At 34.3% G+C, this 26,690-nt stretch overlaps 1 protein-coding gene across 2 annotated transcripts in view; it reads right to left on the reverse strand.

Moving 5' to 3' along the window:
- LOC127874020 (homeobox protein six1b-like) overlaps positions 1 to 26,690 on the reverse strand; it is a 64,898-nt gene that overhangs the window by 7,337 nt on the left and 30,871 nt on the right. Inside the window, exons 1-2 of one of the 2 annotated variants that reach the window (XM_052418125.1) lie at positions 19,129 to 19,606; positions 2,959 to 3,616 (exon numbers count right to left, since the gene is read on the reverse strand). In XM_052418125.1, coding sequence (XP_052274085.1) covers positions 2,959 to 3,616; positions 19,129 to 19,189 — 719 coding nt within the window. In that variant the 5' untranslated portion in view covers positions 19,190 to 19,606. Of the gene's footprint in view, positions 1 to 2,958; positions 3,617 to 19,128; positions 19,607 to 26,690 lie in introns of those variants that run through there. The other variant, XM_052418126.1, reaches the window with a different exon arrangement.

The following is a 26,690-nucleotide window of genomic DNA, read 5'->3' on the forward strand; positions in this document are numbered from 1 at the left end:
ATAGAGAAATATCAGTGAATTAAAACTGATAATTTCACTGTTTCAAACAGTGAAAATTATCAGTGAGAATTATCGATAATTTTCATTGTTTACTGTGAAATGACGTCATTTTTTGACGAAATGACGTCATTATCCCAGCAAAATTCTTTAGTTTAACTCTAAAAGAATGTATATAAACTGTGAAAAATGCATTAAATAAAAAGAAAATTTGTTGGATTTGGTGGATTATCGATTTTAATTCATTCGTGATCATAGAAAATATATATTTTCACTCGTGGCTGCGCCACTCGTGAAAATATTATTTCTATGATCACTCGTGAATTAAAATCGATAAACCACCGGATCCAACAAATATCCTCTATATAATGATTAAAAAATTAAAAGCACACCCAACATTATTTTGATTGTACATTTGCTTATGGTTCCTGACTGCAAACGCACAGCATAATACAAGTGGAATTGTTCTATTTTGAGAAACACGTGGTGGTCGTATACAATAGATGGAGCTGTCACGTTTTACAACACACAGATACTCTTAGAAATTTATTTAAAAATAACGTATTGATATTTGCAGAAAAACCAAGCAAGCGATCCAAACGGAAAACGATCGAATATGCTCCGACCACGTGATGGTGTTAAAAATATGGTTAAGAGAGCAGGGAGCAAGAAGAATTCCCGAGATCTTGTCGCCGTGGAATCTCTTTAAGACAATAATTAATTTGATCAATGGTCTTCAAACAATGCTCGAGGAAACCTAATGAGGCCGACCGTCTGGTGACAATTATGGCAAGAAAGGGAGTGTAATTTGTAAATTAAGACTCTTCTGGGGTACGAAGTGATTGAGTTCGGGGCGTCAAACTACCATCAAGGGTCATTATTAAGCGGTTCTTGAAACATGTCTCTATCACCAGTTACTAGACGGTTATTTGTCAGCTCCACGGACCGGTATTTTTAACTCTACCTCTTAGATACGTACTATCTCGCATGTTTATTACCTTAGTAAGTTATATTTAATGAAAGACCTTTATCACTAGATTCAAGTTTTTAAGAATATCCAACCCTTAGGTACTGATGATGAGCAAACAGCATCAAACCTGAACAGCTGCGAGTTACTCGCAGGGCTGTTCTGGTTTTAAGCTGTTTGCACATAGCCATTTTTACTTTGCTCTTAAGTGGGAAAGGGTTAAGAAAAATCATTGGAAAATTTCTTTAATTTTTTGACAGTGGTTTTCGTGCAATGTTTTATGAAGGCAGTTCATAAAATGAAATATTTGTATGGTGGTTGTCGTGCAATGTTTTATGAAGACAGATCATGAAGTGGAATCTTTGGACGGTGGTTTTCGTGCAATGTTTTATGAAGACAGATCATGAAATGAATGTTTTGGACGGTTGTTGTCGGGCAATGTTTTATGAAGGCAGTTCATGAAATGCTGGTGGAAGGACATTATAAAAAGAAAGTACTGAGCCCCTGTCCCTCAAGCTCCATAGGGTGGGAATTATTTGAGATTCTTTTAAGTGAACATTTCATATTATAATTTTACTAATTTTATCTACAAATCTATTCAAATATTTGGTTGCACTCAATCATTTTGTTAAAGCACGTTCCTATGTTAAATATTCACTTTTAACACCTCTTATTAATAGAAGAACACTGTTGAAATAGTTGTTACAAATTACCTTTTCTATGCATAAATAAGACGAAAACAACAACAAGCGAATGGTGATAAGATAAAATAAATGAAAAACAAAGAAACAAATAAAAATACACAGATGTACTGTTCTTTGAATAATATGATTATGAATTTTTTTATCATAAATAATATTCTTTAATTATAAAATGCGTATTTTAATCATTAATATTTTTAATTATTATTATTAATGTATGTATAACTTGCTGCGTTTCTGTTTGTTGTTGTGGTTCAAACTGAATTAATAGAAGTATCCCTAATAAAACAATGATATAATATATAACAATTATTGCTATTGACATTTAATAATAAATATAGTTAAATTAATTGCAATTGTTTGCAATATAATAAAATAATTTATCAAAAGAAGTCAAATGTTTATTTAAAAACATATTCAATCATGAATACTAACCCTTGACCATTATATAAAACCAAACGAAAAAACAACAAACATTTCTAAAGTGTTTTCAATTGAAACAAGACAAACCAACAAAATGGTTGAAGATTAATTTTAAGTGGACTGTTAATCTCAACTTAATCATTTTGTTATTCAGCTTAAACCATATAAAATGCAAATGTTTTTATTAAAATTCACACTAAAATATTATATTAATTGTAATCCTTCATTAAACGTGGATGTATTGTTTTAATATTTTTAAAGCGCAGAATAAAAACGTAATGCAATTAAAAAGCTTAGTCTATGATTTTTTCTTTGTTTTCAAAAGTAATCATGGTCTAAAGACATAAACAATGGGTCGCCATTTTGTATTGTCTTAGTTGGGTAGAAGTTGGGGGTGCCGGGCTAAGAATTATATATTCAAACATTTATCATCAAAGTGTTGTAAATAGTTTGGCAAAATGTATTGTAACTGTAATTAAAGATAACAAATAACAGTTAATCTCTGAAGTCTGTTTATAGCTAAAGGCACGATGTAAACGTTCAACATGTACACCGCATGTGCCCTAGAGGTTACTCCTCTACACAGAACACCTGACCTCAAAATGCACCGAAAGAATGCGGGGATTTGCCCAGAAAGAATGCTTGAATTTTCTTTGAGACAAAGTCCTTTAACCATAACCACATGTGTTTGTTAGATGCAACATGGGTTACTAGCGTCTTTATCAGATTAAAAGAAGATTTCGTAAAGAACGCCCCAAGAATCTCCGGGGATTTCCTCAGTTCTAGTTGTGTAAACATAGAACCAAAATGGCGGCCGCCTGTTTTTGTTCCCACTCTCTCAGACAACTCAAAGGCGCTTTGTGTACTCACCGATCTTTCGCTTCCGCCGCTCTGTCCCGTTGTCGACGATTTTTAAACCAGTTGCTGACTTGAGTAGTGGTCAACCCCGTCCCCTCCGACAGCTCCCTTTTTTCTCGGGGAGAGGGGTAGGGATTGTGTGCATACCATTCCCTTAACACTGTTCGCGATTTTTCCTTGAAACAATAACTCGTTTCCTCTCCATCCCAGATGGTCCTGGGAAGGGGAAACTTTCGTCGGACACGGTACTTCCCGACGGCCCCTAGCGGCCGACCACGTAACTTTTCAGCTTCAATATAATGTGCTTTCAACCACAGCGCTTGCAATTTAGGATGATTATGTTGAGAAAACGGGTTAGATTCCAGAATTTTATACAGTTCCTTAAAATTCCCACGGTGAAACGCGACCACAGCTTTCGCTTTTAACACACTCTCGTTTTTATGTAGATGTTCACACGCCGGAAGTGACCACAGGAACCTCGCGAGGCGGTCAATATTCCCTCCCTGTTGAAGAACCTCGCACACGCAGGCGACCTGTTCCTGTGTGAACCCGAACGACGGCAGCATCGCCGGATTCGGGCTCCCGACGCCGGAAACCTGCGACTGCTCGTGGAGCATCCCCTGGAGGTCGAACGGGCCCAGGGCTGGTGGATTGGTCTGCCGAAAATGCACTGTAAACAGAGTAACACAATACGCTGAGATCAGGTACAGAATGAACAGTATATCCCCGGTATTTTGTTTCTTCCTCACCGCTATATTGTAAAAGGTTGATTACTACACATTCATTGGCTGAATCCAGCGACCTCGCGCTATTATCGTTATTCATGAAGCGCTAAAAAATTAGTCGCTATAGCAACACTGTCAATCACGGTAACCGGATCTATCGGGAGGTGGAGCCTCGTGCTAACTGACTGGCTCGAAACGTGGTATCCAATAACCAAACATGAGCTAATTTGAATATTTGATCGCAGTTCATCTATGTTAAGATTGTTGTGTCTACTTCGGTTAAACGTAGTAGGCTCATGAAATGCGACAAGGGTACTTTTCGTATTGTAAACAAAAGGCTACAAACAACAACAGTGTGATTGATTTAGTAAGCATTGATAGACACATGATGCGGTAAACAGTTAAGAGTTTATTTAAGAGGGGTTTATACTCATATTTAAACGATTTGAATTATGCAATAGAGTACAAATATATTTTATTTATAATTTACAATATAGTGTATTTAAAATATAATAAAGTAAGCTATTTGATTACATAATTATAAAGTGAAATTTAAAAAATCGTAAACACCTCAGTTATAAAAATAATGATATGCATTCTGATTAATAATCCAGCAATGAACCATGATAGATAAAAACAGCTTAAAGTAGCCATTAGTAAAATGTATTATTTCATGATAATCAATCGTATTAATGATTATTATTTTCTAATTCAAAAACCAGTCAGGGTACTGAATTTAAAAATTAACAAACCAATAAAACTGTTATTCTCCAGCTTAATCCGTATGGACTCTTTTGATCTTTCACGAACATAAATAAATATCAGAAAGAAGCCATATTTGTATCAACAGATCCTCCAGTTAGAAACTGAGCTAATATTACAAAGTAAATACCGAACGTTTTCCTTAAATATGAATGTCGAAACCATGCCTGTGAATACATGATGTGCGCTCTGACGACGCGTTTTAATGGACAATGTCAACATACCATTTTGTTTGAATACTAAAAAACGGAAGGGTTTCGTGTTTCGAGCCGATTATCCAAAGATTGGTCAACAAATATTTGATTTTAGCAAACATTTGAACGAAGGGAAGCGTTAAAATTGTGTATGCTGCCAATTAACACGCAAAAGTATAACATTATTGAGTGTAAAGAATTTCATTTTTTATCCAAATAATTCCTACTGAAATGAAAACTCATGTGCACAATATTATCACTTCTCAATTAATAAAGGTAATACAGATATTTTAAGAAATGATTTTTTTTATATGAAAGTCTTTTTATATCCTGCAATAAAGAAATTGCAATGGCTTTACTACAAAATGTAAATAAATCCCCGCTCTCCGGAAGTTCAAATGAGGTCTGGACAGTGACATGTTTACATTCAAAATATTTACTCATCATTTACTTTTCATACTTAATCTCTCACACGATTCGGCCGCGCATTTGCAGTGGTAACCTGTTGGGACAACCCGGGCCCTGAAAGGTCTAGGACCCTAATCGATTAATGTTTTCCTGCGGGATGCCAATGAAGAACACCGTGAGAATTTTGCACCGGCTACTCCGGGGTTTACTAGAGTGGGCCCGCAAGGGGGCGTCATTGACACCTGCCAGATTCGAAGATGCAGACGATAAACTTCTTAGTGTTTATTTTGCATTTATTTTAATTAACTATCGTAATTAATGCTAATGAACAGGCATAATCACGAATGATTTCATGAAGATATATATATCGTTTTCTTTACTTCATAACCTTAGATGAATAAAAAATAAATGCAATACACTTCTGTTATTATTATTATTAAGATTGCTTTTATTATTATTATTATTATTATTATTATATCTATTATTATTATTATTATTATTATTATTATTATTATTATTATTATTATTATTATCAATTGTATAATAATTTTAATGCATCAGTATTATTTTGAAAATCTCCTTATTACAATAAAAATTTGTTTTGATTTCTAATGTAATAAAATAAACAAGTATATAATAATAATAATAATAATAATAATAATAATAATAATAACAGCAATCTTAATAATAATAATAATACATTTTTTTAAATATATTTTTTGCTATTATTATTACTATTATTTGTATTATTTGATTATTAATTTTTATTACTATTATTATAAGTGCGGATTTAGAAATTATATTTGTTAGAATGAGACTTGATTCAGTCAATAAAGTACAGAACGATATCAACAGATAATGGCGCCTTATGGCATAATCATTAACAATAAATGAATCACACAGTAAATACATAAAATAAATATATAAGGACTGATTCATGGATTTGTTGCGAAACGGTTAATTATACTATCTGGTTTCACATAATGCCGGCTCGACTCTCATCAAAGAAGTATTCCCCTGTATCAAATCCAATCGAATGAAACCTTATACCTCATTCAATTAAACTAAACACGGTGTCGAATTTCGTCGGCGTCTATCTCACAGATAATTGACCAAATTAAACAGGACGGCTTCACAAAATGTAATGATATGTCCACAAATGTGTGTACCATTTAATTGTGTCCCCCAGTTAGAGTAAATATTTGTGTATGGTATCGTGACCAGGCGAGAGGTGTCCGCCGTCGGGTGACACGTGCTCGGGGGTGGACCGGTCATCTACGGTCAGTGGCCAAGAATTGTATACAATGCGGTCATTCTTCTTACATTTGAGCCGCGCTCTTGGAAAACAGGACTTAATGCATGTGTGGATGTGTTGTTCCTGATTTGCCTGTTACGGCCGCATAAACTTGATTTTCGTTACCAATAAAAAAATCAATACAAACGGAAAGTGTCGTATCTGATTAGCCTGTACAGACAACGCACATGCATTAAGCCCCGTTTTCTCATTGCGCGGCTCATTTATTTGATTTTCAAGTTATACAATTTAACTAAACACAACTTTATATTTTTCATATTACACACATATTTTTAACATGTATTTATTGTTTTTACGGATAAGCCGGATACCCAAATTAAGTTAAAATCCATTTTCAAACAACAGTTTTAACAATAAAAATATACGGGAATAAAGTTTGTGTAAGCAAAACAGTTTCGGACACTTGTCAGTTTTGGAAACCCGTTGTTTCTACCCCATATGATCATTCATTGATAAAAGTTAATGAGATGTGATAATCTACAGCCTAACTATCGACCTCATAAATATTCATTTTGTGTACCCTTCCCTACATTCTATTATATTCGCGATCATTGAAGAGGTCATCGTGCAGTGGTTACACATCACTGATTTCAGGCATAGCAAGTGGAGTGTAAATTGGTTGTTCATTTTATTCCGATTGTTTGGTTACTTATTGACATACTCATATTATGTTTCAAATAAATGGGTTGAAATTTACCGCATAAAACATGGCGGTAATAGATGAGTGTTCGACGCTTAAAAATAATAAAACTGTTAATCAATATAGGATATGAATTCCAATATTGAACCACAGCAACGTTTTCACTTTCAGAGAATAACGATTAAATCCGGATTATTTTCAATGTTATTTACATTACCGTATTTTTCGCCCAAAGAAAACATGGGTTGCACTGGGGTTCATGTAAAAATGACACTGTTTTTTGCACAACCTCGACTCGTTTTTACGCATACAATATTCACACAGAAAATCATATACATGTACAAGAAAACATTTGTTATTCAGATTTTCACTTCATTAATTAGAATGATTTCATAAAACGATAGCTTGAGTTTAAATATGATCCTTGCTCTGCAAAAACGGGGTTTAAAGCATGTGCGTTAAATGTCGTCCCAGATTAGCCTATGCAGCCCGCACATGCTAATCAGGGACGACACTTTCCGCCTGAACTAGATTTTTGCTAACAAGTGACTTTCTTGAAACGAAATATATCATAAATATAGGATCTGGCACGAGTTGTCATATCATACCATATTTTATTAAACGAGTTCAGGAATTTTGTTAGTAAGCGAGCCTTTTGTGGGCTTACTAACGAATATCCTGGACGAGTTTAATAAAATATTTTATGATATGACAACGAGTGTCAGATCTTTTTTATCACATGCTTTTAAATGAGCAAATTAAATAAATATTTACGCAAACATAATGATAAATCCCGAATGTTGTTTACATTTCGTGACGTCATTTGACGTTGCAACGTCATTTCATCAAAATAACAAAATGCGATTGGTCAATAAACGAAAACTAAGCCAATGAAAACGCTTAAAAATGCTGTATTACACATGTGTGATATAAAAAAATATGTAATAGTTATATTACATGGGAACAGGGTATGGCATGTGATAAATAAAAGCGACACTTTACGCACATGCATTAACCCGTTTTTCACAGAACAGGGCATATATATTTTATTAAGAGATCCAAACATCATAAGACGCTCACCTGAAAGCCCAAGGAACTGTACTGCTCTGAGTAACTAATGTTTCAGTAGAGCAATAACAGGAAATCTGGCAACCCAACCAATGCGTTCTATTTCAATGGAAGTAACCAATATGGAACTCGGTCCAGAACTCATATGAACAAATGTTTTAACAAGTTTCATGATGTTTCGGCAAACATATGAGTCGCGTTCTGTGAAAACTGGGCATAATGCATGCGCGTAAAGTGTCGTCTCAGATTAGCCTGTGCAGTCCGCACAGGTTATTCAGGGACGACACTTTTCGCTTAAACGGGAACAGACCGTTTTTCAAACTCGGCCGGGACATCATTAGAAAAAATATTTTTTGCACGATTCATGATTAGTTAAAAAAAATGACTTCGAGAGTTTTTACAAGACTTAAATGAAGTCATTCAAGGGAAACTGCCCAACCACTTGGCGGCCATGCTTTTTAACCGACCGGCACCATTTTCAAACTCGGATGAGATATTATTTGAATAAATGTTCTGAGCAAGTTTTATGATGTTTCATAAAGTAAAAACAGACTTTTAAGAGTTTTCACTTTTCCGAGCAATTTTCATGATAACTGAGCACAGTCTGTTCACAAGTTTTTTTCTTTAATTTGACCCATTGACCTAGTTTATGATCGTTGTGCTCAGTTGAGCTAAAATACGACGCTTCATCTTTAAAAAAAGTTTATAATTATGTGAAACTTTTAACGAATATTTTGATGTAAAAAACATACGCTTTTCTATTTCTAAATTATTGTGTACGTTTAAACTCATATTATAATAGATATTGCGAATTAATATGTTTAAATAAGCGTATTTTATAAGGGATCTTGAAACTAAAATAAAATTGCGCTTATTAGCGATTTTCAGTTTTAATGTCCTAAATGGAGCATACATACGCTTGAAATGAATACACAAAACAGGCCATTCCGATGTACCTCGCCATTTAAAAAAAAAATCAAAGTTCCCGCCATTTTCAACAATCCAAGTTCCACTGCCTCTTATTGATTTTCTTGCGCAGTGCAATTAAACTTCCAGATCGAAGAATCTCATGATCAGCGGCCGTACTGTGGGCGGCGACAGAGGGCAGCAGGAAGTTATTCTATCACGTCATTATGTGACGTAAGACATTCCTTGAAAATTGAGGTCGCCGTAAGGTTGGACAGATGAATAGGAACGAAGATTAATCGAATGTTATTTTAATGTGTACGAAAGCAGGTGTTATTTCAGTATACATATATAGATCTAGTTTTTTTAAGTCTTAATCACACACATTAAACATTAGTTCTGTAAAACTACAAATGCAAAGAAGGCACTAAAAGCGCTGCAGACGTAATAAAATTAAACAGATTTGTTTGTTTTCTTATTGCAAATATTTGAAAAACAACTATGTATTTTCCGCTAAATATACCGATATGTCTTTTATTGTAATAGGTAAAATAGATTTTAAGTCGGATTTATAATATTTCGAACATTGTATTTTCCCTCGCACATTTTAAAACTGCTTTTTATTTGCTGAACTAAAAACCAATCATAATGCCGACGAAATCGGAGGTTACACTCAACAATCTGCTGTAATGAACGTTGCGTAAGCAAGTTTTTGGTTGTATGATGCCGATTAGTTGAAACACCCTCTCAATTCTCATTAACTGAAACTCATTAAGGAATTAATGTGCATAAAAACATTTACTCAACAACTGCACGGATCGTATAAGAAGCAAGCATAAACTGAAAACTGGTGATTATGTGATTTTATCTCGGATAAATCATTCTAAATGCATTTTCGACATTCTTAATGCGAATATGATATACAAAAGTAATTGTGTAACATCGGCTAATGGACATTTGAAAGGCAATCAACGCTTCTTTGTGCAATAACTATTTCTTAATGGCCGCAACGTCTTTGAATCAAAGTTTAAGGTTGCACTGCACTAAATTACGGCATCAAAGAATTGAAACGGTTTTGAATGAGTCTGGTAATTCGCGACAAATTAACTATGAGAGGAATACTTCTTTAAAGTAAACTTTTGGAAAGTTAATCAGTGTTAAGTGTACACGAATACGTCGTCATCAATAAAAATATTCGTTACTGTTCAACATAACAATATCTCGTGTACTGAAGTAAATGGCTCACAGATTACGATTCAAAATCATCAACAACAAGTAAACAAATCTTTTGCTTGATGTAAACATGGAAAACATCACTTTCCATGGTCAAGAGAGCATATTAGCCATTTAATTTAACTGCAACGATATCGACTCATATATGTATATATAATATTTAAACAATTAAACACACACAAAGGACTAGGTTCACGAAAGTGCCTATTTGGCCTTGTATTTTCGAAAAAATCAAATGCAATGAAATGCTTTATTTGACATTGTTTTTATGTTGTCTAACCATATTATAACGTTTTTTTTCACATCAACTTTGTTAACAATATGTTGTTGTTTTTTTAGTGCAAGAGACGACCTTATCTTTGTTGACTGTTAATACAGTTTTGAGTTTGTAACTTGTCGTGGTACTGCACATTAACAATGTCGTTTATAAGCGCAATACTGGTTATATTATAGTTATTATGTTAAATATAAACAGTTGCTGCAGCAACATCCATATTTATTGATATATTCATGAGAGTATATTGATTGCGCTTGAAAACTGTCAATTGATAAATGCTAAGTATCGACAACTCAATTGATATGTATTTGTCTCATCAAAAAAAATGTTACCATGGAAACGGAGGTTTTAGAATTACTATGCTCACAATTTACATTTGATATTTGTATTGACAATAATATGTATTGTTCTTAATATTGCTAGTTAACATACTTAAATAATGGTTACATATGTCATTATTATCTTATTATGTTAAAATGGGTATGTGTGAATGTGTTGCCATGGTTACCATACAATATATGTTGTTACGGTTTTAATACATGTTTTTCGGAACTACACATATTAAATAATTATTTCAGGTAATTTTTGTTAATAAATTCCAAAGGGCCATTTTCGACCCTAAGTGAACCTAGTCCTTTAGCAAAAAAAAAACGATACGGAAATTATATTATTGAAAAAGGCACTTTGCACATATGCATTAAACGCCGTTTTCCCAGACCGAGACTAATTTCCAAACGCTTGACTTGACCAAGGTTTTTTCCTCCAAATGTTACTTTCATAACAGAAGTTATCAACAAATTTTACTAAAAAAAGATGCAAAAGTCCCAAGATCTGATCAAATTTAATCTGAAAAAGATTCATCCTATGCATGTACCGACACATTACTGCGATTGCCTCCTATCCGGTGTGGACTGTACATGTTGCCTCCTATCCGGTGTGGACTGTACATGTTGCCTCCTATCCGGTGTGGACTGTACATGTTGCCTCCTATCCGGTGTGGACTGTACATGTTGCCTCCTATCCGGTGTGGACTGTACATGCTAATCTGTGATTGCCTCCTATCCGGTGTGGCCTGTACATGCTAATCTGCGATTGCCTCCTATCCGGTGTGGCCTGTACATGCTAATCTGTGATTGCCTCCTATCCGGTGTGGACTGTACATGCTAATCTGTGATTGCCTCCTATCCGGTGTGGACTGTACATGCTAATCTGTGATTGCCTCCTATCCGGTGTGGACTGTACATGCTAATCTGTGATTGCCTCCTATCCGGTGTGGACTGGACATGCTAATCTGTGATTGCCTCCTATCCGGTGTGGACTGGACATGCTAATCTGTGACGATACATTACTGCTATTGCCTCCTATCCGGTGTGGACTGTACATGCTAAGCTGTGATTGCCTCCTATCCGGTGTGGACTGCACAGGCTAATCTGTGATTGCCTCCTATCCGGTGTGGACTGGACATGCTAATCTGTGACGATACATTACTGCTATTGCCTCCTATCCGGTGTGGACTGTACATGCTAATCTGTGATTGCCTCCTATCCGGTGTGGACTGTACATGCTAATCTGTGATTGCCTCCTATCCGGTGTGGACTGCACAGGCTAATCTGTGACGATACTTAACGCACATGCATACAGTCCTGTTTTCAAAGAGAGCGACTCATTTAAATTTAACCCATTTATGCCCAGTGGACTCTCCTATCCTTTTGCATTGGATCAATTTATTTCCAAAATTAGGGATGTCTAGTATATTAATTTCTATATTTAGAATATTACTTACTGAAATTCTTTAAGCAAACAGCGCAGACCCAGATGAGACGCCGCATCATGCGGTGTCTCATCTGGGTCTACGCTGTTTGCAATGTCCTTTTTTCAGGACGCTAGGTATGAATGGGTTAAATGACAAAACAGATGATATTTTTTAATAACTACATGTTATTACACAGTCACAACGTTTCGGTTTTCTAAATTTATTAATTCGCATTATGCGATAGAGTTGGTCTACACCTGTTCAGGTTTTATCGTTTATATTTCAGTTTATCATTAAGCATTTTATTGTTATCATTTACCATTTATCATTATCGTTTTAATGCAACTAGAATTGCTAAAACCACATCTGGCAAAAGCAACAAATTCGACTATAAAATTTATATTAATGTAAAATACAAGAGACGCTTAATTTACGACTTCATTTGAATGATTTATGGAAAAACGTTTCGGATATGATCATAACTTATTTTTTTCAGATACTAACTGTATATATTCGAGCAATAAGAAATTACCTAATGTTCCGTGACTTAACGCCTAATGCCGGGTATGTAAGCCAATTGTTGATTGTTCGATTCATGTAATATTTGATTTATATGCAATCATACATATATGAATCACATGAATAGTTAATTTTTAATAGTAAATGACATAAAATAGCCAAAATCTCGAAGGATATATTGAATCTTACAATAATGAAAATATAATGAAATATGATTATAATTAGTAAAAAGTGTTGACACTCAACTCATATATCAATACAACCAATAAGGAAATAACTGAAGCAGCAAACATTTCTACCAAATAATTAAATGTACATTCATATATATTTGCATTCACGTAATTTTGTTTAAAAAACAAACATTTTCGTCGGCACGTTAGTCTGTGGTCTTCTGATATATGTAAACAAAATGAGGAATTTGGGTCGGTCATTTACCGATGAAAATGTGGTTTAATGCATGTTCGTAGAGTGTCGTCCCAGATTAGCATGTGCATTACGCACAGGCTTATCAGGGACGACACTATCCGCTTTTGTGTTATTTTTCGTTTTCAGAAAGGCTCTTCTTAAAAAAATTCAGTTTAGGCAGAAAGTGTTGTCCCTGATTAGCCTGTGCGGACTGCTCAGGCTAATCTGGGACGACAGTTTACGCACATGCATTAAACCCCTTTTTGACAGAGCACTGCACATTTATATTCATCTGCAAAAAAATCGGGTTTTTTCTTTTATAATCAATGAATTTCGTAAACACGTAACCTTCTTGAATTCTTTTTTAGTATTCTGATGTATTCCGATGTGTTCCGATGTGTTCCGATTTGTTCCGATGCGTTGTGTTAAATTCGTCAACCCACGAAATCAATGAAAATTACTTCAAACGAATAAACCTGATATGTCCAGTATTGCTTTTATATTATAACTCAAGTATGTTAACATAATAGGAGGATTATTCATAGATATTGCTTCCATGTCTAGTATACAGAACAACTCCACTAAACTGGTGGTGAAGATTTGGTGTGGTTTGTTGACATATTTATGTTTTATTTGTTTATTTCAGTTCATTTGCATTTGGTTTGGAAATAATGTCACTAAATGAAGCTTGTTTTCTACTCTTGCATTTGCAAACATGGATATTCTAATATTTTGTAATGAAAATAACTAGAATGCGTTATAATGTAGCGGCGCCCTTTGACAAATACATTCTGGTAACAATGGAGCCCCGTTCTGGAAAAACTGGGCTTAATGCATGTGCGTTAAGTGTCATCCAAGATCAGCCTGTGCACAGCTCATCAGTGACGCTTAATGCATGTACATGAAGTGTCGTCCAAGATTGGCCTGTGCACAGTTCATCAGTGACGCTTAATTCATGTGCGTTAAGTGTCGTCCAAGATTAGCCTGTGCACAGCTCGTCAGTGACGACACTTTCCGCTGAGACTGGATTTCGTTTAGAAGTGACTTCCTTCAAACGAAACAATCCATAAAAGCGGAAAGTGTCCTCTCTGGGCGGACCGCATGGTAATCTGGGACGACACTTTACACACATGCATTAAGACCAGTGTTCACAGAACAATTGATGGCAGTGATCCTGCTTTTTCGACGTTTTTAGACAGAACAACAGTAAAACTACTCCGATCATTTGATCAACTCGATTTCATAAGAATACCTTAGATACATCTAAGATAGTTGCTTAAGATGGCATTTAAAATAATATATTTTATGGCAACGAGGCGTCGTCTAAATGCATTTTTTCCGGTGCTCGCAGACTGTTGTTATGTGTTTTTGTATTTATAAAATAAAAAACCTGCACGTGATTGGCAACATTAAATTAATGCATTTGTGCAAAGCCCGTGAACGGCACGACTGTTACGATACAAATTAGCAAAGAAAACACATTTATGAAAACATTATAGTTATGTCAGATAGACAGGTGATCTTTACAAAAAGGCGGAAAACTTTTTTCACCATGTGTTTACGCAATTTAGCAACGTTTTTTTAAAATGATATTTTGATGTTTTATCATGAATTTGTTAACATGTGGAGCAATACTATGCTTAAGTGAATAAAATATGTGTTCTGTTTTCTTCTGTTAAAACTACAAAAATGACAAAATGTATTGAGCTAGGAGTAATATGGAAGTGACAAAATGTATTGAGCTAGGAGTAATATGGAAGCGACAAAAAGGACCAATTCTGAAAACGCTCGTTTCATTATCAGAATATACATATAAAGATAATTTAAATACACTTAATAGTGCATTTGATACATAATATTGACATGAAAGTATAAAGTATTAACCCATTTATGCCGAGTGGACTCTCCGATCCTTCTAAATTGGATCAATTTATTTCCAAAATTAGGAATGTCTAGTCTATTTATTTCTTTATTTAGAATATTTCTTACAGAAATTCCTTTAAGCAAACAGCGCAGACCCTGATGAGACGCCACATCATGCGGCGTCTCATCTGGGTCTTCGCTGTTTGCCAATGCCTTTTTTTTCTAGACGCGAGGCATAAATGGGGTTTATGCAAGTCCAGCGACCACGCACTCACTTATCAATTTACGCAGCCTGAAAGTTGCAACAGGTGTTTAGATAAGCATCAACGTTTACACATGTTCAGATCAAAGATTTTTGTTTTCATATCGAGAAAACAGGAGACAGATGAATAAAATGCCAGCCTTGTGTTTGCGATTTGTTCGTATGTTAAATTGAAAGAAATCTTCGAAAACTTGCATATTTTGAAGCAAATTAGATTTTAAAATAAAAAACGGTAACATTGGCACGTTAATTGATAAATATTGATTGTAGTCGCTCATATTTTACTTTTGAAACACAGTTATAACTTACATATGTACAATATAAAGAAGTGAAACTCCATCTGCTGGAGCAGTATTGCATTCTCATTATATACAATTAGTTTGTTTTGTATTTAAGGCAAGTGACCAATTGCCAAAACAGTTCAAAACAGCACAATACAAAACAACATAAACACATATAAGAATAAAGCTAAGCAAAAGAATATTGTAAAACCAACAACATATCATAACTATGTCAGATTTAAATCGTCAAGCAGTTGAAGACATTATAATGGAAATTATAACAAAAGTAAATGGCAAAAATAGTTATGTTTATAAAATGATAAGAAAATAATTGTCAATGTACATACTTATGTGTTTTGACTTAAGTAATACAAACCGATACATAATATATCTGTAATATTTATTTAGTTTTCCAACCCGCTGTGATTATTTTAGTTAATATATAACTTGACAATACTTTATACATATATTGTGTATAAACGCATCAAAATAGTTCAATTGTGATCTTATTTCCCGAATCTGTGTTGCTTCCACGTTGTATCACAATGGTGTTATTGTTGTTCGAGAAGATACAGGCATATACCGGTAGATATTTAGACGGGTATTGTCAAATGTACCTGTTTCGCATTTTTATTTCAAACTATATATCAACATCATAATCCACCTGTTACATTACAACGGCGTTAATCGATTTTAATCTTTAGACTTTTATCAAACGATCGCTACACCTCGGTTTAGTTAGGTCAACACATTTCAGTGTAAACAATGCGTTTTTATTTTGAATGATTCGTTCTGATTTGCGTCCAATGTGGTCACATGTTGCACGCGCGCAATCTAAATATTGACATACGTAATTTAATATATGCGGTGCAAATGTTGATTAAATACGACTGTGTACCATACAGTAATACAATTGATTTTCTTGGTTGCAGCTGTGTGAAAATTACGTTGAACTGGCAGTCAGAGCGTCATTTAAAATCAGTTTAGTTACGCCCTGCATTGACATATGTACACAAAGGCATATTTCTATATTGAGATGATGTATTAATCATATCAACGAGTTTTCAATAAAAACATTTTTCAGAAGAATGTACAGATTTAATAACATAAAGTTGAATGTAGCTGTTGAACAGTATCACAACTTTTTAGTGCATGTTTACCTAGTTAGTCCGGTGATGGATTGCCTATTTCTCGAGGAAAATGTTCTCATTAAAGGACCTATAATTTGTCCATTAATCCATCACCGAAAGAGCGTTATATTGCGGATATTGTCTTCAGAATATAATTGAAAAGAATAATATATGTGATAGTAACAATGTATGATAATATTTCTCAGAATATAAGTTTATCTGGTTATACATTTAATCAATCATCGTCTTCATCATCATCATCATCATCATCATCATCATCATCATCATCATCATCATCATCATCATCATCATCATCATCATCATCACCATCATCACCAGCAGCAGCAGCAGCAGCAACAACAACAACAGCAAAAGCAGCAACAGAAACTTCGTCGGCGTTATTCTTGTCGTGGTCGTCTTTATTAGAATTATCATCATAATCACCAGCCTCAGCAACAACAACAAAAGCAATAGCAACAGCAACAACATGTGACACATTTAATACGACGAGTTCGCTTGAAGCACTAAAGGAACCGCAGTTCATTCACCGATTCCCATACGTTTATTAACAAAAGAATAAAAGAAATAAATACCATTTTCCCGAAGGAAATGTCTTGGAAATTTATGTAAGATAATACCATTGAACTTTGAAATTCAACACCTCATAGGGGCTTTGAGTAAAGAATAATCAATATACAATGCCATTGAATTCATGAGCAATTACTCTATAAGCGACATTTTAATAGTTGTCCCATTTTTATGTTGATCTCTAGACACACTGGTTTATGAATTATTACGTTGCAATTTAATCTATTAAGCGTTGTCTCAGCCGTATGCTTGCTTTCCTTGTGGATAATTCATTTATTCACCGTGTGTTTTCAAGTTAACATTAACACGTTTCGATAAATACTACTGAACGCGTTTAAATATTTACTTATCAATATTTAAATGATCTCAATTTAAATGGAACATATTAAAACAAAAATTACATGTATATTTACTTAAAATCATATTCTACACGCTGCTTATGCATTTCTAAACATCCCTGCATGCTGTTAAGATTTTGATGCTAGAAGTACCTTATTTTTATATTTATTGAATAATTTTCAATGATATAATGACTAAAAAGAAGTAATTGGTTTTTACGATATATTATTTTTTTATAATATATATCTTCTTTTGGAAGGAATTATAAAAGCTGTATTTTAATACATTGATTTTTTGGGTTAAATCTTGGTAAACCGTACGGCTTTTACAATTAAAAATAAATAATTTTAATAAAAACCGTACATAGTAGTTAAAAATACCATATACATAATAAATATCAATATTTAAAACAAATTATATGAAAGTGATATTTCGCGTAAATATTGAAAAAGACCGTCAATGCAGTTTTGAACATATTTGTATTTGTGTGTAGTTTTTTTGTGCCATTTTCAACAGTATTTCGGTCATTTAACCTGCTCCCACTTTTTAAAGGTTATATTTATTTTACCAATACTAAGTGCATATAACTATGCCAGTAACTGACGCGATTCAGAGTTAAGAAGAGAATGGACGTATGAAGTATTTAATAACGAATCAATACGACATCTGCTTATAATTTGCGTAACCATATTTTCTCTTTTGTACTGAAAAACTAGCAATTAAGTGTCTATTTTCTCCTCATTCCTTTTAATTGTCTTTTAATATTTGTGAAATATCAATATCATGTGCATTAAGTGATATCCCAGATTAATCAGGGACGACACTTTCGGCTTTCGTGTTTTGTTCGTTAAAAGAATGACTTTTTGCGAAAATAAAGCTTAAGCGGAAAGTGTCGTCCCTGATCCTTGTGGACTGAAAAAGCTAATCTGGGACGACACTTTACGCACACGTATCAAGTCCTGTTTTCATTTAGAAATGATTAGCAACGCCCCTGGGCAAAGAGCTTTAAAAAGAAATGCTGTTTCAATATCATAATTAAATCGTGTGAAACGCTTAATTAAGGTTAATATTAGCAGTTACCTAATATGCATATGTAGCAGTGTAGTTTTCTGTTACATAACATACACGATTTATTTGAAGGCATTTCATGAAAGGACATAATTGCAAGTTCAAATAATAATAATAGTATCGAATTTATATAACGACTTATTCGCAAACCATAGGTTTAATTATATTTTCATTTAAATAATTTGTATCAAAATATAGGCAAAATACAAACTAATACAATGCTTTATTATTATTGACAACTTGTAAATGCGTGATGTTCATAGTATACTTGGAAAAAAAGTTTCGATAATTTACAAGCATACATAATTATTTTATTTATCTAAAATAGTTGGAATAAAGATATAGAAGACAATAAACACGTTTACCGCCTTAAGTTTCAATACAGCAACGCGCAAAATGTTTCCAACAAAAATACGTTATTTTATAACCAGCATAAAGCAACTAACCTGAGTACATATCGACGTCTGAATACGAATACGGTACAAGTCGCTCCTGTCCGAAAATCATTTTTGTTTCCAGATAATGGTCCTAAAAACTAAACACATCCGCAACCCTTTTGGCGAATTCAGGATCCATGTTGGTAATAGCACGGTTAATTTGGAATCAAAGAAAATTAGCATGCGATAACTCCTTCTTCTCTACGAACACTACACGTACTTTAATCTTCCGCTAAAAAAAGAGTTCCACGTGTACTGTTTTGTTTTGCGCTTCGTTATGTTCTGCGATCAAAATGATGAACATCTTATGATGTTACGATGTAAGAAAGCGCTTGGTTTATGATGGTCCGATATGCGTACATGTGATAGGGACGATAACATTCGAGTAACAGGAACACTTGACTGCTCCCGAGCGCTTGGCAGAAACCCGATCCGCACTGTGGGCACAAAATATAACACCGTCCATTTAAGTAGATCTTTAAATATTTATTTTCCAAAATCCGATTTCAGCATTCACTGTTCTGTCCCCAATGTATTGAGTATAAATTGCAATAACATCCCATTGAAATTCGTCCTCCGTTTTCAGTTTTTGAAATTATTGTATTCTGGCTGTCTGTCATTACTGTTCACACGAAAGTGTCATTCGTAATGTCGCTAATTACCCATTAATTACAAAACATGTTCGGAGTCGAGTAATCACCAATATTTCAAAGTGGGATGATAAAATCTTTTTAGCGCAACTTTCAACAGACTTGTAAAGGCGCAATCTTACCCTGTAGTTAAATAACAATTAAGGACAGCAAAAACATTCGTGTTATCAAGAATATCTCCCCCTACCAAACTCAAAGACAATCCGACCTTGCATGTGTCACAGTTGCCCAGTGCGAACCTATCGCCTCCAAAAGTCACGTGACACACACTCATTACCTCTGTCCAATCACGACGAGATTTTTTTCAATATGATTACTTCTCGAGTTTTTATCGCTTTTTCCAGATTTACGTACCGAGTACTCCATATTTCTATTACGCGAGCTCACAAACTATTCACCTTTCTCTAATGCTCCCATATCCTTTAACCATATGTTCATTTGGTTTCGTAATCAAAATATTTTTCGCGGTCCCAAACTGACAGAAAATTACATTTAAAAACATTTATCGAAAACTTATGAGAGTTTCCCACACACGGTGTGCGAGATGTGTGGTAAAACAGTAAACGTCAAAAGTTATACACCCAACTGTGAACTCCAATCAGGCCTCTAATATACGGCGTTATTGTAACATGTTACAGGGCCCCTGCTTATCAGCACGTCATCATATTTTTCTGTCTATCAAAGCTATGAAAAGGCAGATCTGCGCTTCAACTCTCATCATGACTTCGAACCCCCGAGACTGTTTTCATCTTTATTTTAATATAAAGATACTTCGGCGGCTGTCAATTTTATCGCAAGCTACCCGGCCAAGTTAAATGAGTTTTTAATTTTTTATTTGAAAATCGTCGCTGTAGGTCCCGCCATATTTGATTTATGGTCTGCAACACAGAGACGATTGCTTACATTACTGTTAATGAGCGCCTATGAAGCAAAGATGGGACATCAGATTAATGGTACTTATTAACAAGAAACACTTAACGTGCATTTGAATTATTGTTTTTCTGCATATAAAAAACCTATTTGTTTTTTGTATACACGTAGCTGTGACGTCATAAAATCCGCTACTGAATGAATTTTCGTTCGTATACGCTTTGGTTGAAGATTTCTAATCATTGTGCGTTAAATTGTAATTGCTAATTAGAAATGAATATTAATGATAGGCAATACATTTCACTTTCAATTGAGATGCATCAAAAGCTAAAAATATACAAGGCCATAAACATGCCGAAGTTCTAGATTTGCTTATTTTAATTGCACTTTTGAAAAAAATCTGAAACATATATAATTACGTCTTTATTATTTTAAAACCATACTTTTATTTGCCCCTTTTCATCGACTTTAAAACGTATCACTATTCCAGCCGTTTAGCGTAAGGGCGCCAACTCCTATTCGGCATTGAACACGCTCTCCTCAAAGCGTATTGTAGTTGTTTCCCTTGCATATAACAATCTAATCAAACCGTGCAATGAATGTATAAAATGAAACGAAATGGCAGCTCGTTTGAGCTTTCTATGATCTCGCAAAAACTCGCAGATTCTCATGCAAAAATGTCTTGAGACAAGATTTAAGGCCCAATATATAAATGCTGACCGCTAAATGGTGGCCATAAACACGTCGCGCAGTTCGGAATCTCATTAACGACTGCGCTGTAAATATGTTATTTCTGGCCGGGAGTCATGCAACGGTCGTCTGCAACCCTGAGTGGGCGGGGCGTGGCAGCACGAGATGCCGCGGAGGGTAGCGCACTTCTGGATTGCGAGCCAGGTGGCCCGTGAGAGCGTCTGTGGGGACGGCAATAGTGGTGGAGGCGCTTTGTGCAATTTCCGGTTACCGCTGGCGTCAGGATCATGTGGGTTTGAATGTTGACGTTGCACGCAACGCGAAGATCGAGGTTCACCGCGATCACTGACATTTGATATTCAAATTGCGTAGATAATGGAAAAATCAAGAGTTGACAATAAGCAAAAATGATGTAGAATTATAACGTGATCTATTTTTAATTGTCCCTATGTATAAGTATACTTAAAAAGTAGAATTACACTTTTTAATCAAACGCTTGTAATATTTATCATGCTATTCAAAGCAGAAAACTATCAAATAAGCAGCGTCCTGCGAAACTGGGTATTATTCCATATACGGCCAGCGTAGCTCCAGACCAGACTGCGAAACCGCACAGTTTGATCAAGTGCTACCCTGCCCTTTATTAAGTCACGCAAATTTTCGTTGGCTCATTCACGGACAGTGTAGCTCCTGACCAGACTGCGCGTATGCACAAGCTTAAGACCAATTTTCTCAAGAAGCGGGTCATCTAAAAAATAAATGTCATGAAAATCCTGCCGAAAAAAAAATGGTATGTAGATCTATCATTAAAATTATACAATATATACCCGGACACGATACAGGTTTTGTTTATTGAGGAACGTGTTCAATAATCTCCACTCTTCACCCATTCATGCCCAGTGGACTCTCCCATGATTCTAAATTGGATCAATTTATTTAAAAAAATTAGGGATGTCTAGTATATTTATTTCTATATTTATACTTTTTCTTACAGAAATTCATTTAGGCAAACAGCGCAGACCCTGATGAGACGCCGCATCATGCGGCGTCTCATTTGGGTCTACGCTGTTTGCCAATGCCTTTTTTCTAGACGCTAGGCATAAATGGGTTAAGAAATTAACCTCGCGGCTGGGCATTTTGAATAAAGGGCATTACAGTACATTTCGAGAAATATGCTGGAGAGATTCGGTAGAGCAATACAAGTAAATACAAGAAAGTTTTAAAAAAATCCACAAAATATTAGCTTACGGCGTAAGTCCTTCATTGATAGAATTGAAGTTTTTGGGCCATTAGACCTTATTTTATGGCAAAATGGTCCTTTTGTAAATCTCCGGCATAGCTACTCGACTTTATAGTGACAGTCGTTCAGAAAGCAGTAATTCGAGCCCTATCTTGCTATTATTTAAGCATTTCAAACTGTTTACACTAAATTGAGTTCTATATATTCAAACACCTCATTGGGCCTAATTTTAATTTTGTTCGAGTTTAGTCTACGAAGGCTGCTATTAGATGAAAATGATCCCCAACTTAGAAATATTTCGAACAAAGAAGATTTCCAATGTTCGCCACTTTAAATGGAAGATCAAATAAGAAAGATTGGCGGTCGAACAAATATTGGGGATATAATGGGATAATGTGACACCCAGTTAACATTAGTGACTGGTAAAGATCAAATGAGGTCACCTTGTTGAAACGGATACCCCAAGAATAAATACACTAACCGCTAGTTATCGAATTAATCAAAAACATTCCATTATTTTCATCTGTCCGTTGTCTTGAAATTCTTGACATGGTTTTTGTTGAGATTTCGAGAATTTTTACAAAAATGTTTGCGATAAAAAACGAGCGCATGTGGAAAAAACGCTTCATTATTAAACGTTAAACATAACAACTTCAATGTAATATGTGTTCAGAAGAAAAGGTATCTTTTGATTCAACATTTCTTAATAAATTAGCCAGTTGTTGCAAATACTATAAATGCTTGAAACCAATCTTCACAAAATTGTATATTAAAAAAACAATCAAACCATATTATTTTTTATCTGCGATGCGCATATCTGTATCCAAAGCATAACCATTGACTAAGCACAATTTACGTCGCATATAAAATTTAATTACATAAGAATTTATAAATACTTTCTGATTTACCGTTTATTCAGCGACACATAAACCACTAAACTTCGTCGTTCGGACTTATTAGAAATAAACAACGAGAGCAACTCTACGCGTGCAATCAGAAAGTTGTATCTTGAAGTGTCTCACAACGATAATTCTGCACTGTGTATTCAGAAATAATAAGCTTTACATTTTACTTTGTATAATGTTAGACACCTACATTTTAAAAGTGTAAAGGGTTTTATCGAGGAAAATAAAGAAGGACCGGAACTGCATTTTTATACTCGAATTTTGATTAAATATTAAGTTTTTGATACTCGAATTTTGATTCAATGTAAAGTTTACATTTCGGTTTTAATGGTGCGTCAGTACATTGGTACAGGGTATGCTATTTTTTTTTATCAGAATCTACTTTTGTCAAGTGATTTTTTTTAATATATACTACAAATTTAAATAAATAAATAAATAAATATATAAATAAATAAATAAATAAATAAATAAATAAATAAATAAATAAATAAATAAATAAATAAATAAATACATAAATAAATAAATAAATAAATAAATAAATAATAAATAAATAAATAAATAAATAAATAAATAAATAAATAAATAAATATAATAAATAATAAATAAATAATAATAAATACATGAATGAATGAATGAATGAACGAACGAATAAATAAATAATAAATAAATAAAGTAATAAATAAATAAATAAATAAATAAATAAATAAATAAATAATAAATAAATAAATAAATAAATAAATAAATATAAATAAATAAATATATAAATAAATAAATAATAAATAAATAATAAATAATAAATAAATAAAATAAATAATAAATAAATAAATAAATAAATTAATTAATTAATGCATTATGGTGATTGGATCAAGCGGACTTCTTACATGAACACGTCGGCACTGTGTCATTTAGAAGGGCTGGGGCAAGAATCTTCGGGTACACGGCGCGGACATTAATAATAAAGTGCCTACACTAGTAAAACAACGCATTAGATTCGCGTTTCAGGAGGCGCATCGCTCCGGGCCAGAGTGGATGTAGACGTTTTTGATGAGGCTGGAACAGGTTTTATTGTAGATGTGGAAACTGAAGACAACATAAACCGGCTATTGGATCACTTTGATGAGCGATCTTGCCTTTGACGACACGCACAAAGCTGCGTTTAACGCACGAGATGCACGAAATGGTATAAATGGGTGAATACATTTCCATGGCGTCTTATGTATGTGGCGCAGCAATCTTTAAGAGAAGTGTACGCTGTTAGCAAATAAGGCGCGGAACACGATGTCCTAATCAATGACGTTGAGCACAAAATTAATCTACTGATACAGTTGTCCCATTGACCGGTATGAAACGTTTACTGAAGTTCAAAATGGAACTTATTAAAATAATTTATCTATAAAAGAATTATGTGCTGAGCTGTACCTAAATTGCAATAAACTGTCTAGTTTACTTGATTTTTTCCGTCTTCGATTTCTTTACGAGATGACAAACGCATTCTCTTTGCCTTCAATATTTAATATCAAGATATCAATGTTTTCTAATATCAAGAAATCAGTAGTTTCTTCTTACTATTTGCAATAGCATCGCCTTAACGTGCTAACGTTTGACCACGGTGTGATATATCTCCCATATCTAGTGCCAAATCAACAGGAAACTAATATGAAATCCAAGAAACCAATAATTGAAGCTGCATATACAGCAAGATTATCTTTCCAGCGGTCTTGGATTGAGATCCGACCGACAGGACAACGTATGACCTCAATAACAGCGTCATGACAACGTGTGACCCCAATAACAGCGTCATTTTTCTTCGAATTGGAAACGAACAACATCGCTGCTCCAAAATAGCACTAACTCGAACTAACCGTTCATATCGCTTATAGATCTGTATCGAGCCACTAATACATATCGTATGAGTCCAAAATGTAATCAAATCTGATGGATTCAGCCAGCAATTTCTTAGGAATCTTTCTCGGAAGCGGCCCAAGTCAGATTCTGGGTTTGGCGGAAAGCTAGTGCTCGTTATTGCGTTACGGCCTAATATATCATGTCTGTTCCGGGAGAAAGGATCATTTCTGAATTTCCAGTAATTCATCCAATATTTAGAGCTCATAAATTTGAATGGAAGGAATTAGTCACTCATGTTTGTATTTCGGTTACAAGACCAAAATTATTTCCATGCTCTTGTATTGATTTGTAACGGACTCGGATACAGAATATTATAAATATTGAACACGAGCTTTGATCGTTTAATGCGTGGCCAAGAATATTGTTCAATATGAAACATTCAGAAAAGTTCTGTACATGTTTCTCTTATACAGGCAAAAAAAGTATGTGTTAATTGTTAACTCGCCAGTCATGCTTTGAATAATGTCTGAGCATGTTTATTTATAAGTGGCATAACGTTGCGATGAAAGCATTTAAAGAGAAATGATAGAACATGAAAAGGTGACACGCACACATTTATTTTCATTTTCATGTCACCTTACATCCAGCTTTCTTTAACGAAGTCACGGCATGTAAGGTAATGAACAATTAAACAATTAAAATCACAACTATTTAAAAGGTAAACGTAGTTATTAAAATTGGTCGTGTAACGACTCCCTGGGAATCACGCAAGGCTATCGTTTAAAAGTAAACTTAAACACAGACGGTAATTAACCAATTTATGGCTTTAATTATGCAAACGTTTATTAACAAATTTCAGCGTCATCGTTTAGCTGTTCATCAAGATAAACAACTTGCTTAAGACAATACGTTACGTCCATATTCCTTTGATGATTTTCAGAGCATATCGTGTGAACAGTTCCTTAAACAAAGTGACAATTGGAACAAGCGGAATTTCGATAAAATGCTTGACAAGTTTGTGTGGAAAATCCATGGTTAACTTCCGGTCACGTGATGAGCGTGCGCAGTCACCTCGGCAGAACGGTGGTAGGTGGAATCGGTCTGGCACGAATATGAATGGTAATTTCTCGAAAACGCATTGAAAATTGGATTATCGGGAAAAATAATTGCATGTTCAAGTTTAACAAGGCATTTCTTGGTTAGGTATCAGTTTTCTTGGATGTTGAATTAAACCCGTGCTATGGCTGCGCAATTGTTAAAGCAATTTGTCAGGATAGAGTTTCAACATTTATCATTATGGCTCTTAAATGTATGGATTCTGTTGCAAATATAAATCGAAGAAATTGTCCAACGACTTCCATCAATGTGCCT

The sequence above is a fragment of the Dreissena polymorpha genome, chromosome 3, assembly GCF_020536995.1.
Source record: "Dreissena polymorpha isolate Duluth1 chromosome 3, UMN_Dpol_1.0, whole genome shotgun sequence".
In the NCBI taxonomy this organism is placed as follows: domain Eukaryota; kingdom Metazoa; phylum Mollusca; class Bivalvia; order Myida; family Dreissenidae; genus Dreissena; species Dreissena polymorpha.